The sequence below is a fragment of the Zonotrichia leucophrys genome, unplaced genomic scaffold, assembly GCF_028769735.1.
Source record: "Zonotrichia leucophrys gambelii isolate GWCS_2022_RI unplaced genomic scaffold, RI_Zleu_2.0 Scaffold_83_194374, whole genome shotgun sequence".
In the NCBI taxonomy this organism is placed as follows: domain Eukaryota; kingdom Metazoa; phylum Chordata; class Aves; order Passeriformes; family Passerellidae; genus Zonotrichia; species Zonotrichia leucophrys.
The window spans coordinates 59607-74083 of record NW_026992288.1 but is presented as its reverse complement, the minus strand read 5'-3'; the positions used below and the strand labels follow the sequence as shown (position 1 = coordinate 74083).

At 52.2% G+C, this 14477-nt stretch overlaps 1 protein-coding gene across 1 annotated transcript; it reads right to left on the bottom strand.

The window, feature by feature from the left end:
- Positions 1-12803: 12803 nt before the first annotated feature.
- Positions 12804-14048, bottom strand: LOC135460666 (olfactory receptor 14J1-like). Its single transcript, XM_064737569.1, has 2 exons — positions 13143-14048; positions 12804-12827 (listed from the first exon to the last, which is right to left on the bottom strand). Exons 1-2 carry the CDS (start codon positions 14046-14048, stop codon positions 12804-12806), a joined length of 930 nt encoding a protein of 309 aa, XP_064593639.1.
- Between the last annotated feature and the right edge of the window lie 429 nt (positions 14049-14477).

Below are 14477 nucleotides of genomic sequence, written 5' to 3'. Positions count from 1 at the left end.
TACCCTTATTCTCTTGGCCTGCTCCTTTTATGTCTGCCCGCCTGGCAGGCTGGCGCTTTATTCTCATTTTTTTTGTTGTTGACCACTAGGGAGGGCTTGTAGTTCTCCTCCCCTGCCATTTCTAAATTCATCAAATTCCCTTTTCAGGGGGCACTGGTTACTCCAGTGTCCTAGGGTATTACAAAGCAGGCATGGTTTTGTGGGCTCAACCATTGCTGGTCTCCGCTGCTGCCCAGGGTACTGCTGTGCTGAGGGAAAAGGCGCAGGGCTGGCAACAGCGACACGCTGAAGTGGTCTTGGCAGCAGCCTTGGTCTGGTGTCTTCATCCACAGTCATCAGAGGCACTTTCCTGTTACAGACTAGAAGCATATCTTTTAATGTAGGGGAAGGTTCCATAGGAAGGCTCAGGATTGCCGCTCGACACTGTTCATTTGCATTTGTAAACGCTATTTCTTCTAAAATTGCTTCCCTAGCATTTTCCTTTTTAACCTGTATTTCAATGGCTCTAGTTAGCCTTTCTACAAATTTCAAAAAAGGCTCTGATGGTAGTTGTTTGATTTTACTATAGGGCTCAAAAGGCCCCTGAGGTTGGAGGGAAAAGAATGCTTTTTCAGCTGCTTCTTTTACTTTCTCAAGTGTTTCTGCGACATTGCAGCAGCTTGGACTGAGGGAGAAGACCACTGGCCTTCACCACAGAGGTGCTCCATGGTGATAGGGTTACCACTGTTGTCTTTCGCTGTGTTTGGATCAGCCTGTAAACCTGGGAGAGCATCTTTTAGCAGTTGTTTCAATGCTGATTCCCATAATTTGAATTCCGTGGAGGTCATGAGGCATGAAAAAAGCTGTTTTAAATCATGTGGAATCACAACAGTCCTACTTAATTCAGAATTTAAAAGGCCACGGAAATATGGACTGTGTGGACCATATTCCTTATGAGATTTACAGATCTCTTTAATCAATTGTCGTCCAAAAGAACTCCAATTAGCAGTCAGGGCTGCTCCTCCCTGAGCTGCAGGCTGAAACGTAACAGGAGCTAGTGACAACATGGGACTATGCATTGAATCTGCTGTCCCCTGCTCTGTGTCCCTGGAATCAGAAGCATTGGGATCACAGCTATAGGTTTGGGGACAGGCAGTGGGTGTGTCCCCACCGTGGGAACCCGGGGAGGAGCCGGGGACAGGGAGCCGGCAAGGGGCGGGGAAACCGTGGGAACAAGGGGCGGGGACAATGGGCTGGCAGGGGGCGGGGACACCTGGTGACATCACTTCAGCAGCCGCCCCCTGGGAGGAGTAGAGGGGCGGAGCTGAGGGTACTGCAGGATAGGCGGGGGGAGGGGGGACGGTGTCACGAGGAACAGGAGGAGAGGGGGATGGGGATGGAATTTTGGAATGCTTAAGAGGATTTTGGGAAGAAGAAGACCAGGTTTGGGAAGATGCCACGTGGCATCCACCATCTTGTGGACCCCCTAGGGACTGGGGGCCATTATGGGCATCACTGCTCTCCAGAAAGCTAACACGTGCTCTGGGTTTTAGAGGAGGGGATACAGGGGGTTGGGAAAGCCACGCAGCCTGGCCAGGGCTTTGTGAACTAAACAACTCAGGTATTCTTGCACACTCTGGGAGCCGACTTCCCAATGAGTTTGCACTCTTTAAAATACCGAGTTTTGGGGAAAGAGGTTTAGGGGTTTTAGAGCTGGGAGAAACAGGGAGAGCAGAGGTACATGGCTTTACATTTGGCTTTTTCTCCATTTCCTTTTGTTTGAGCAATGCTGTTCGGATTTGTAAACTCCAAAACACAAATTTAGTTGAGGGTGATTTGCCAGATTGTCCTAAGGTTATCAATTCATTCCCAACTTTATCCCAGAATTGAATATTGTGGATTTCTTCAGGGGAAATGTTTGGGAACTGCAGAAAAAGCCATCTTATAAACTGTTTCAATTTTCCTTTAGAGAATTTCACATTACCATTGACTAAAATGCTAACAATATTATAATACACTCCCCTCTGTACAATGCTGAGTTTGGAACCCATGTTAGATGTAAAAAGCAAAGTACTTAATCCCGCCTGACCAAAAAACAAAGCTAAAATCAGCTACCAATTTCTAAAAAAAACTACAGATAGAAAGCTATAACGAGCAGACAAAAGCTTCACAATGCAGCTGTATATACTGCTTTTAAAATTCCCGGGCAGCAGCAGCAGGGCACACCCTGCTGAGCCGAGGCAGAAACAAAGCCTCTCCCGCCATGGAATGCAGCCCCCCCGCGGAGCAGAGAGAGCAGCCACTCCACGTGGCAAGCCGAAACCAGGGCCCCCGCGCAGCGCCGCATGTGCAAAGAGCACTCCCGACCCCGCAGGTCCCCCGGCCACGTGGAAAAAGAGCCCCCCCCCCTCCCCCGCACAGAGAAAGAAAGAGAGTCCCCTAACACATGTCCAAGCACGCTGCCGAGCCGGGGGGGAAGGGCAGAGAGCGATCCCGCTCCGGCGCGAATTCTAAAAGACAGTGAAACACGCGGCAGGAAAGCTAAAACTAGAACGCTATGAATTCCCGTCTGTGGGGCTGCGCAGCCAAAAATGCAAAGGCAAAAAGGAACAGAACTCACGGCAGAGTCTGTTTTTGAGCTTCTGCTCTACCAAAAGCAGAGATACTCACGTGAAATGGAAGCTGTAGGCTGGGTCCAGGCAGGCAGGTCTCCACCGGAAAAGGACCTCTCTCTGGGTGCAAGAGAGGCTACCCTTTTCTTCCTCTGGAAAATCTGCTCACCACAATGAAGCTGGACTTTCCAGAAGGCACCGAACAGTCCACGAAACTTCTTCTGGGAATATTCCCAAAGTCTCTAGCTGGGAGTCTTGAAGCCAGGCTCCTTTCAGCTGGATGCACGGCTGGCAGAAACTTCTCTGAGGTATTGTGTCATGGTTTGAGCCTGGCACAGAGCCAGTGCCCCCCATGAAAATGCCTCACCCTGGTGTCTGCTGTGAGATGTGACCAGGAATAAGCAAAACAGGCTCTAACTTAAACATAAAGACCACTTTATTACTTAAACTACAGGAAAATAGGGAAAGACTATAAGGAAAAGAAAAAAATTGAAAACCTTACAAAAACCACTTTTCCTCCTCCCCACTCCCTGACTTTCCCAATCCAATACATTCTCTCAAAAAACACCAACTGCCCAGCCCGGCACGACACTTTAGTATACTCAAACTGCAGTTCATGAAGAGGAAAGGAGTCCTTCTCGTTCCATAGGCTTCTCGTGGAGACACACTGAGAACCTCGTGTGCTTCCCTGTCACTTCGGCACCGCCCGGGGAAAAAAAAAGTCCTTTTGCCGCTTGTGACATGTTCCTTCCATGCCCAGTGCTCTCACCACTGACGGCATGGACCAGAGCTGCTTTTAGGGTTGTCTTTCAAGGATGCCTTGTCTCACTCCAAAAAGGCACAGTCTCTGCTTTTGGGACAACTGTCCCCCCCATATTTTTCCAACCCCCTGGGGCCGGGGGGTCCTCACGAGTGAACCCTCCTGGTTTTGAGGCACTGCCTCCCCCTAAATGCAGTCTGTGTCACAGGAACAACTGAGTCCATGGCTACAAGAAAAAGTCCAGCCAAAAGGCCACTCCAAATCATCTCTCCCCATCCAATCATCTCCACAATCTCCGGGCCAAGTCATCTCATCTCTCATCTCCCTTCTTATTCAGCTTCGAGGAGGATTAGCATTTTTGTAAGGCCCCAATCATGCAAGAAAGGGTTAAAAGTTTTCAGTCTCTGCTGTCGGTCCCGGAGCGACTCCCTTGCACGCTGCCCACATGCTGCCGCTCCGGCCGGGCAGTCTCTCTCCTTCTCCTCCTGGCTGGCTGCTCTCCTGGGGGGAGGGGGGGGGGGGGGGCTGGCTGCCTGATGTCTCGATGTCTCTTGGGGCTCCCCCACCCTTCCATCCTTGAAAGCCCCCTCAACCCCCACCTCTGTCCAGGCCCCAGGCCTACCGCATGGCTGGCCCCTCCCCCGCCCAGCAGCAGCGGGCCGGGCGGGGAAGAGATCTGACCTCTTCGCCCGACGATGTCCAAAAGAGGAAGTGCCACGGCAGTGCCTTGCTTTTAACCCCTGTGTATTCTCGGAGGTGTGTCCAAACCCCACTGGCTACACCAGGTGTCAGTATGAAACCCAAAACCTTCATTGGTTTGACCACAGCTTCCCAGAATTCCCACTCCCTCCTGGTCAAACCATGACATATTGGGAGTCCGTTCTCAGGCTGCGGAGTCACTTTGCCCACCCTCAGGGACGCCAATATATTGGAATATGAATCCCAATATAACCAGTTCGATGGTGCCTGGGCCAGTTCTGACCCTCGCTCATGGGCCAAAGGCTGCACTGTGGTGCTTTACCCCAGAGATACCTTGGCTGCTGGAGAGAGCTGCGGGGCACAGACGCAAGTCCAGGCTTGTCAGGACTCCGTTTACCTCAGGAGAGAGAGCTTCTGGCGATGGTGAAGAGAAGGAAGGAGTGGATTCTGCTGGAGGGTTATATCCAGATGTTTATTCCACGGGTACAGAGGTCTGAGCCGGGGCAATTCCTCCAACAGAATGAAGGCCGCATGGTCTGATTAGCTTTTTAAGCTCCGGGCAGGGGAAGGGGAGGGGACAGGTGAGCCACCAACCAGGTGAAGGGGCAGGGTCTCAAGGGACTAGGGACACCTATACGGGCCAATGTCCCCCAGGCCTGAGGGACCAATCACACGACACCTTGCTGGAATACTCAGCAAGGGGGCGAGGGGGAAGGGAGAGGGTAAACAGGACATTGCAACACACCGCAACACACAGGAATCCAACAGGGAAGAAAAACCTCAGACTTCCCCCATGAGGAGGGGCTCCAAACCCAGCCCAGGGTGCACTGAGGAGGAAAGACCCACCCTGAGCCAGGAGGGTGGGCAGGCCTTCAGCCAGAGTTCTGAGCTGGTGGCCCATGAACAGCTTCATGATGGGGAGAAGCCCCACAAGTGCTTGCAGTGTGGGAAGAGCTTCAGCCAGCGCAGCACCCTGATCAGCCACCAACGCATCTACACCGGGGAATGGCCCTACAAATGTGGGGAATGTGGGAAGGGCTTCATCTACAGGTCAGAACTCACCAGGCACCAGCGCATCCACACTGGGGAGAGGCCCTACCAGTGCCCCACATGTAGGAAGAGGTTTCAGACCAGCTCAAATCTCCGTCTGCATGAGCGGATTCACAGAGTGGAGAGGCTCTTCCGCTGCCCTGAATGCGGGATGGGCTTCAAGAAAAAGTCCCACTTCATCACCCACCGGCGCATCCACACTTGGGAGAGGCCCTACGAGTGTCCCCAGTGTGGGAAGAGCTTCACACAGAGCTCTGCCTTGACCCTACACCAACGGAGGCACCGGTAAGGGAAGCCCTGCAAATGCCACAAATGCAGGAACAGCTTCATGCACCACTCCAGCTTCATCCCTCATTGGAGAGCCCACATTGGGAAGAACCATGGTGATCCATTTTCCCTGTGATCCATCTGGGAAGACACCTGTCCCTTTTCCTGCCCTTGCCAAAGACATGATGTGGGATGGAAGAACATGAGGGTCTGGCCATGGCCGTGTCATTACATTTACTCCCACCTCAGGTCATTGCCAGGGGCAGGAAAGGGACTCTCTCTCTCTCTCCCTCTGAGGAGAAGGATGTCCTTTCCAGGCATGGCCAGGAAGAGCCTGTTGTTGATGTATTAGTTTTCCCTGTAAACAGTTTTTCTTATCCCTTCTGTTATCAATATTATTTCTGTTTCTGTTTGTTCCTTATCTCATTGCTGTTCCCAATAAATTGTTTTTATCCCAACCCGGGATCTTTGCCTTTTGTGCTTTCCATGGGAGGCAGAAGGGCAGCGAAGGCAGTGCGGTTTTAGCAGGAGCAGGAAATTGGGGAAACCCATTCCTGAATCCCAGCCCGTGGAAACCGAGCATCCCAGCTGGTCCCAGCCCTGGTGGCCATGGCAACAGCCTTGGGAGCGGGTCCCTGGCTGGGGCTGTGGGAACCTCTTCCCTCTGGTGCCCAGGGACAGGAGTGGAGGGAACGGCTGCAGCTGAGTCGGGGCAGGCTCAGATTGGATGTCAGGAAAAGGTTTTTGCCCAGAGGCTGCTGGGGCCCTGCCCAGGCTCCCCAGGGAAGGGTCCCAGCTCCAGGGCTCTCTGAGCTGCAGCAGCGTTTGGACAGCGCTGCCAGGCCCAGGCTGGCATTGTTGGGGTGTCCTGTGCAGGGCCAGCAGTTGGACTGGAGGATCCTGATGGGTCCCTCCCAGCTCAGCCAATTCTGTGGTTCTGGGATCCCATGAGCCTGGGGATGGGGCTGCCAATGGTTGCCATGGCAATGGGCTCTGGCTGCAGGCCTGAGCTGGTGTCCATGGCAACCACCATGGGGTCTCAATGCAGCTGCCAAGGGACTGACCATAGCAACAGGGGGCTGGGGATGGTTGCTATGGAAACTGACCATAGCAACAGGGGGGCTGGTAATGGTCGCCGTGGAAACTGAACAGAACAACAGGAGGCTGGTGACGGTTGCCTGCTAAGGATCAGATTTGTCACAGGCCCTCAGAGAGGTTCCATGGGAACTTTCCAAGAGTCTCTATCCTGTTCCAGAGCTGGAATGTCACAGGCAGAGACAGGGGTTCCATGGACACCTCCCAGGGCTTTCTGGGGATGGTAAAGAGCCCTGTGGTCAGAGGCAGTCACAGCCATTCCGCGGTGACATCCCAGGGGACCTTGGGCTGCAAAGGCACCGATCTGTCACAGGCACTCACGGGGGCTCCACGGTGACATCCCAGGAGTCCCCAGGCTGCCAAAGAGCCGGGATGTCCCAGACACTCACAGGGGTTCCTGTCATGGGCACAGTGGAAGCTTCAGTCAAAGTTTATTACAGAAGTTCCTGTTGGGTCACGAGGTGCAGAAAGGAGCCCCAATAGCCCCCACAGATCCCCAAATACCCCCAAGGATGTCCAGGCTTTCTAAACTCCTTCTGGGAGAGCCACATTGGAGCAGCTGTTTCCAATCCCAGCTGCAGACTTTTCAAGAGTTTGTGTGTAAAGAATTATAAAGTGGGAAATAAACCTTTGTAGAATTTGTCCCACAGGATTAGGGATGGCAAACCAGATATATTTATGTAAATATGTATTATCTATTATGGTAATTATTAGAGAAAATAGTCTAAATCAGAAATATTTAACCATGATTTAAGAGATGTATAATATATTATATAGAGCACTAAGAAATTATTTCAAAGCAACTGTATTAAAGCAAAATCTGTAATTAAGCAGAGATTGATGTCAGTCCTGCAGACCATTGACTGTGGGCAAGTCCCTTTGGCTCAGCCAGGAGCAGTGACCTTGAGGGGTGTCCCCACTGCAGGGAGGAATCCCCACCTCCCCCAAGAAGGGAAATGTCAGGAGACGCTGCCGTTAAAATTTGGGACGGGGCTTTTCTAGTCTGAGGTGCTGCCCTGTCGGTCAGATGTGCCCAGGCTGGGCCAGCTCAGCAGCTCTGCAGAAGCTCTCAGTGGTGTCACTTGGTTGTTCCTTTCTCGGGGGATTTTTCCAGCTCTGCCACAGCTTCAATTCCCTCTGAGGAAACTGAAATTTGGGATGGAGGAGTCAGGCTGGTTTCAGCATGATTCACCCCAAAAGCAGCGTGATCCCCTCCTTCATTTCCCACTGGGGGCTTTGCAAACAGGGCCTTGCTGGAGCTGTTGGAGCCCATTGCAGGCAGAGCCTCCTGCTCCAGCAGGAACTGCCTTTCCTGTGCCATGAGCAGGGCAGGTCCTGCTGCAGGAAAAGCTCCAGGCCAGCCCCAGGACAGGCAAGGGCTCGGGCACAAGGGCAGAGTGCCGTGCTGGGAGCTGTGCCAGGGAGAGCCTGAGGCATCAAGGGCGCCTTGTTTGAGAGAATTGTTTGGGGAATGGGAGCAGGGCTTGTGTGTCCTGCTTGGCACAGCCCAGGCAGGGCTTTCCCAGCCACATTCCACACTCCATTGCCCAGCTGGAGCCGCTGCTGCCTCTGAGTTGTGCTGCCCCAGCCCCAGGGACGCTCTCCTTGTCTGCCCATTCCCCCACGGTCTCTGGGCAGGGATGGCCTCAGTGGGGGCTGCTGACATCCTCAGCACCTTGGAGGCTGCTGCTGAATTTTCCTGCTCCAGAAGCTTGTTCAGCCTTCAGCTCTTCAGTGCAGGAATTCAGTGTCCCAGTGCTCATTACCATTCAGAACACCTTAACAAGCCAAGCCTCTGGGAATAATTTGATTTTAATTTTCAAGTCTCTTGTGGTTAATTGGACAGATCTCAGTATTACATCTAAAGTGAATGCAATATATTTAAAAAGACAGTCACAAAACATTTTTTTTAGGTCCTCCTTAGTTTTTTTTTTCCTGTTAATTCATTGATATGTGCAATCTCCAATTGACACTGAATCTAAGTACGGCTCCAGAGGCTTGTTCAGCCTTCAGCTCTTCAGTGCAGGAATTCAGTGCCCCCAGGGCTCATTAACATCCAGAACAGCTTAACAAGCGAAGCCTCTGGGGATAATTTGACTTCAGTTTCTAAATCTTGTGTGGTTAATAAGAGAGATTTCAGAAGTGCATTCAACTGAATATGATCTATTTTAAAGGACAGTGAGAAAAGATTTTTTAGGTCCTGTTTAGGTTTTTCTTGTTTCCTCTGTAAACATCAATCTCCAATTGACACTGAATCCATGTACCTCCTCATGCAGTTTGAATAGATATGAAAATCAAGACCCTTCAGAGCTGACAATCAATCAGACTCTGTCCCTACCCCCACCCCACCATTTCCCCCATCCAAGCCCTGGCACTCAGAGCAGCCTTGTGCAAATCTGAGCTCCCTCCAGCCCAGGCTGCACCTGCAGCTTTCAGCTCCTTGGCTTCAACTCCCACCTGCTTTCCTTGGAGAAGGAGCTGCCCGAGACACAGAGGGATGTTCATTTCTTGTCAGCCAACAAAGTCAAGGGAAGGCTCAGCACCATCAAAGGCAAAAGTTACTCCTCTGCTGGATATTGAATCCAGTTTCCACAGTCGACAGTCTCAGAGCAATGGAAAACACCTTCTGTGCCCAGCACAGATCCCAAGGTCCCCCAAACCCTTCCTGCCCCAGTTCTGCCCAGATTTGCTCTTTGCACACACGAGTCACCTCCTCGTCAGGAGCTCTGAAGTCAGGAGCTCCCTCCATGCCCAGTGGGAGGAAAAGAGAGAAAGGAGATGAAGAGCTCTCCTGTGCAGAGCCAAGGTCCAAGTGCAGGCCCTGCAGTGGGAGCCACAACTCATCAGGTTTGTGTTCTTTGGGCTCAGGGACTGGTGACACTCAGAGGCACAGAAAGGTTTCTTGCCAACAAACACAAGTTGGACATTTGAACAGTTTAATAACCATCACAGCTCTCTGTGATGTCCCTGCAGCCTCTGACATGTCCCCCATCCCCAAGGGATTTCTGTACAGCAACAGTTTTTAACAAGGCATAAGGTAATTCTGTGATAGATAAAAACACAATTAAGATGATATTTATTATATATTTATTTGAACTTCAGAAATATTGGGCAATTTCTTCCAGCTCAAAGCATGAAGCCAGTCAGTTGAGAGGCCCTTGAATGACCAGACAGCATCTAGAGGATGAAATCAGAGAGCAGTAGAAGTACATAGATCCACCTGCTGTAAAAGAAGAGATGTCCTTAGACATGGCCATTTCAACAGAAGAGCTGAAAACACCTGAAGGAAAAGGGAGACGAAGTAATAAACCAAATATTGGTGACACCCGGAGAAGGGAAGATCAGTATTTTTCCTCCTGCCATCAGTACACCTCGAGGAAATTCCTGTTCCTGGTGGGAAAACTCTGCCAATTCTTAAAAGTACTCAAATGACCCAGATAATAAAGATTTGTTTGTATGTCATGAAATTAGAGTCTTTCATTAGCAAATTTGCAGATGATACTAAGCTGGGAGCATATGTCGATCTGTTAGAGGGACGGAGGGCTTTGCAGAGGGACTTGAAATGGTTGGATGGATGGGCAGAATCTAATGGGATGAGGTTCAATAAGTCCAAGTGCCAAGTCCTGCACTTTGGCCACAATAATGCCCTGCAACATTATAGGCTGGGGCCAGTGTGGCTGGACAGTGCTCAGGTGGAAAGGGACCTGGGGTTGCTGGTTGACTATCAGCTGAACATGAGCCAGCAGAGTGCCCAGGTGGCCAGGAAGGCCAAAGGCATCCTGGCCAGCATCAGGAATAGTGTGGCCGGCAGGAGCAGGGAGGTCATCCTTCCCCTGTACATGGCACTGGTGAGGCCACACCTTGATTATTGTGTCCAGTTCTGGGCCCCTCAGTTTAGGAGGGACGTTGAGATGCTTGAGCGTGTCCAAAGGAGAGCAACGAGGCTGGTGAGGGGCTTGGAACACAAGCCATATGAAGAAAGACTGAGGGAGCTGGGGTTGTTCAGCCTGGAGAAAAGGAGATTCAGAGGTGACCTTATCACCCTCTTCAACTTCCTGAAGGATGGCTGTGATGAGCTGGGGGTCAGTCTCTTTCTCTAGGCAACAACCGACAGAACAAGAGGACACAGTCTCAAGCTGCGCCAAGGGAGATATAGGCTAGAATTAGGGAGGACGTTTTTCACAGAAAGAGTGGTCAAATACTGGAATCATCTACTCAGGGAGGTGATGGAGCCACCATCCCTCGATGTGTTTAAGGGAAGACTGGATGTGGCACTTGGTGCCATGATCTAGTTGAGGTGTTAGAACATGGGTTGGACTCGATGATCTTAAAGGTCTCTTCCAGCCTAGAAATTCTGTGATTCTGTGAAACTAACAGGTATTACCACCTGTGCCACTTTCCAAGCAGACATCAGTTGTGTGCCTGTGAACAGGTTGTGCCAGTTGTGCCCTGAGGTGCCCAGCTGGGGTTGGATCTCTTCGAGAGCACCTGAGGAAGAGCAGAGCACCTTGCAAGCTGCAGGTCCCTGCCAGCCCTGAAGGGCTCCTGTCCCATCAACATCTGCTCTGCTCCAGTCTGAAACAGGGCCCAGCATGGTGCTGGGATCATCAGAGAGGTGAGGTGTGTGCTGGAATTCAATGCCCTCCCCATTCCACAGCAGTCCTGCATTTCCCTCCTGCAGCCTTGGTCTCCAGCACAGCAATGGAGGCTCTTTGGGCTCTGGACTGTTGCTGCAGCCCCCAAGGGCAGCTGAGCTCTGCCTTTGGCACAGTCAGGCCTGGCCAGCGCAGGCCATGCTCAGCAATTGCTTGTGTGTGCCTGGCCTTGCTGTCAGCCCTGGCAGTGGCTGCGTGGCCCCTTTGGGGCCCTGTGCTGGCCCAGCCATGGTGGCCCAGCCCCTGTGCAGGCCCAGCCCAGGCCAGGAGCATTGCGGCTGGGAACGGCCCCTGTGCTGTGGTGCCCACAGCAGCCTTGGGATTCTGTGCCCCATGGCCTCCCTGCTGGGCAGCCTCTGCCAGCTCCTGCAGAGCCCGTGGCACCTGTGGGGCTGCACAGACAGCCCAGCCCCGGGCTCTGCCGGCCTCTGGGCCAGCAGAGAGGCAGCCAGGGCTGGCCATGGCCGGGAACAGGCCCTGAGTGCCGCAGGAGGATGGAGCTGGGCCACAGGCAAACTCAGCCCAGGCCAAAGCTGGGCTCAGCAGCCAGGGCTGCCAACACATGGGGACAGAGGCTGGCGCTGACAAATGTCCTGGCCCCCTCCCTGCTCTGTCCATGCCTCCAAGGGCACAGAGCAGCCTCCTCTCTGGGCCACTTGCCTGTTTGCAATGCCTTGCACAGACGCTGGCCCTGCCCCACAAGGCCTGGTCTGAGTCCTGCCCCTGCACACTCAGCCAGGCTGAGACGGACACTGACGGTTTCTGGGCCAGGCTCTCTGAGCCCAGCCCAGCTCCCTGCAAGCTCTGCCAGCTGCCCTGAGCTCTGGGCAGCACCAAGGGCCTCTCCCCAGCCCAGCCCAGCCGGCTCTTGCCCCACAGCTCTGCTCAGGCCAGGCTGCTCTGGGCACTGCCCCACAGCCTCAGCCCCTGGCAAGGGCATAGCAGCAGCTGCAGCTGCCACAGAACTCAGCCCCAGCCATGGGGGAAGGAGCTTGGCCAAGGCCAAAGGAGGCTCCCTGGCTGCCCTGCTCCCCTCGGGCTGAGGTGCAGAGAGCTCTGCAGCCCCTGCTGCCGTCCCATCTGCCCAGGGCAACGCAAGAGCCCCGGCCTTGGGGCCCTCAAGAGCTGCTCCTGCTCCAGGCCCAGGGCCCATGCCAAAGCTGGGGCAGCCACAAAACTCTGCCCATTTCTCTTCATTCCTACTGTGATAAGAATAGTATAAATTTTTTTACAAAGTGGTTGCATATTCATTTATTTCACCTAGATACAATGTGAGACTCTCTTCTTACACAATTTGTCTGGGTCACACAAGCAGGAGGGATAATTAAATTGAAGGGGGTGGATAAGAGCATTTCTTTTATTATAACAGAATCAGAAGCAGAAAGCTATTTAAAATATACTTAAGGGCAGACTTGGCTTCTCATGATATGCACTGAGAGCTGCTGACAGAGGAAAGCAGGCCTTCTGTAGCTTGTTCTGGTGGGTTACCTCTTCTGAATCCATGTGCCTACCAAGCCACTCTAGCACTCCCCTCCTTGGCTGCACAGGGGAGAGAAAATGTTATGGGAGACAAATTGTGGACTGAGATAAGGCAGTTTTCTATAGGAAAAGGGGAAGTTTTTACAGGCACCAGCAATGAGGAAAACCCCAATAATTTTATTCTCTTCTTCTGTCAGCAAGTGATGTTCAGCCACTTCCCAGGATGCAGAACTTCAGCAGGTGGAGTGGTTTATCAAGAAGACAAACACTGTGAATAGGAAATGCCCTTTATTCTTCCTCCTTCCTTAGCTTTTATACCAGAACTGGTGCCATACAGTCTGGAATATCCCTTTGGTTAATTTGGGTCTCTGGCCTGCTGTCCCTTCCCAGGACCTGACCCACTTGAAGCCCCTTGAGGGAAAGAGAATTCTGAGAGATGGCAGGAGCCAAAGCAGGGGTGTGTTTCCAGCTCCTTTGTGGCTCCCAATGCAAAGCACTGTGAGGGCTCTTATGGGACAATGAAAAGGCTGAAAAGCAGCCAGTCACAGCTTTCCTGAGAGATTCCTTGAGTTGCTGGTTCCTCAGGCTGTAGATGAGGGGGTTCAAGGCTGGAGGCACCACTGAGTACAGAACTGACACTGCCAGATCCAGGGATGGGGAAGAGATGGAGGGGGGCTTCAGGTGAGCAAATGTGTCAGTGGTGAGGAACAGGGAGACAACGGCCAGGTGAGGGAGGCAGGTGGAAAAGGCTTTGTGCCGTCCCTGCTCAGAGGGAATCCTCAGGACAGCCCTGAAGATCTGCACATAGGAAAAAACCATGAACACAAAACAACCAAAACCTAAACAAAAAGTGACCACAAGAAGCCCAACTTCCCTTAAGCTGGAATGTGAGCAGGAGAGTTTGAGGATCTGGGGAACCTCACAGAAGAACTGGCCTACGGCATTGCCATGGCACAGGGGCAGGGAAAATGTATTGGCTGTGTGCAGCAGAGCAAAGAGAAAGCCACTGGCCCAGGCAGCTGCTGCCATGTGGGCACAAGCTCTGCTGCCCAGGAGGGTCCCATAGTGCAGGGGTTTGCAGATGGACATGTAGCGGTCGTAGCACATGATGGTGAGAAATGCAAATTCTGATGCAATGAAAAAGACAAAGAAAAATACCTGTGCAGCACATCCTGAGTAGGAGATGGTCCTGGTGTGCCAGAGGGAATTGTGCATGGCTTTGGGGACAGTGGTGCAGATCATGCCCAGGTCGCTGAGGGCCAGGTTGAGCAGGAAGAAGAACATGGGCGTGTGCAGGTGGTGGCTGCAGGCTACGGCACTGATGATGAGGCCGTTGCCCAGGAGGGCAGCCAGGGAGATGCCCAGCAAGAGGCAGAAGTGCAGGAGCTGCAGCTGCCGCGTGTCTGCCAATGCCAGCAGGAGGAAGTGCCTGATGGAGCTGCTGTTGGACATTTCTTCACTCTGGGCATCATGGGCTGTTGAAAGAAGACACTGATAAGCTGAGAAAGAATGAATTGTGTTATATTTATCCTTTTTTATTATGAATCCCCTCAAAATTACTTCCTTTTTTTGGGAACTTTGCTGAACATTTTTATCTCTGAGCTCAGGTTTAGACTGCTGGCTCATCTTCAGCATTGCTCTCTGCCAGAGCACCAGGGAAGCAAGAGGGAAACCAGGGCTCCCTGTGCCCCAGTGAAATCAGACCTACTCATCCCACACAGGTGCCCTTTGCTCATTTCACCTCTCTCTGTTTTAGGGTGATTGCACTTATAACTTGATTGAACAATATTGTGCAATTTTTGAACACTCCAGTTTAAAAATAATTATCTCCAAATCCTTCTCTCTTTCCCTGTGCACCTGAAAAGGAAGGGATACCAAGGG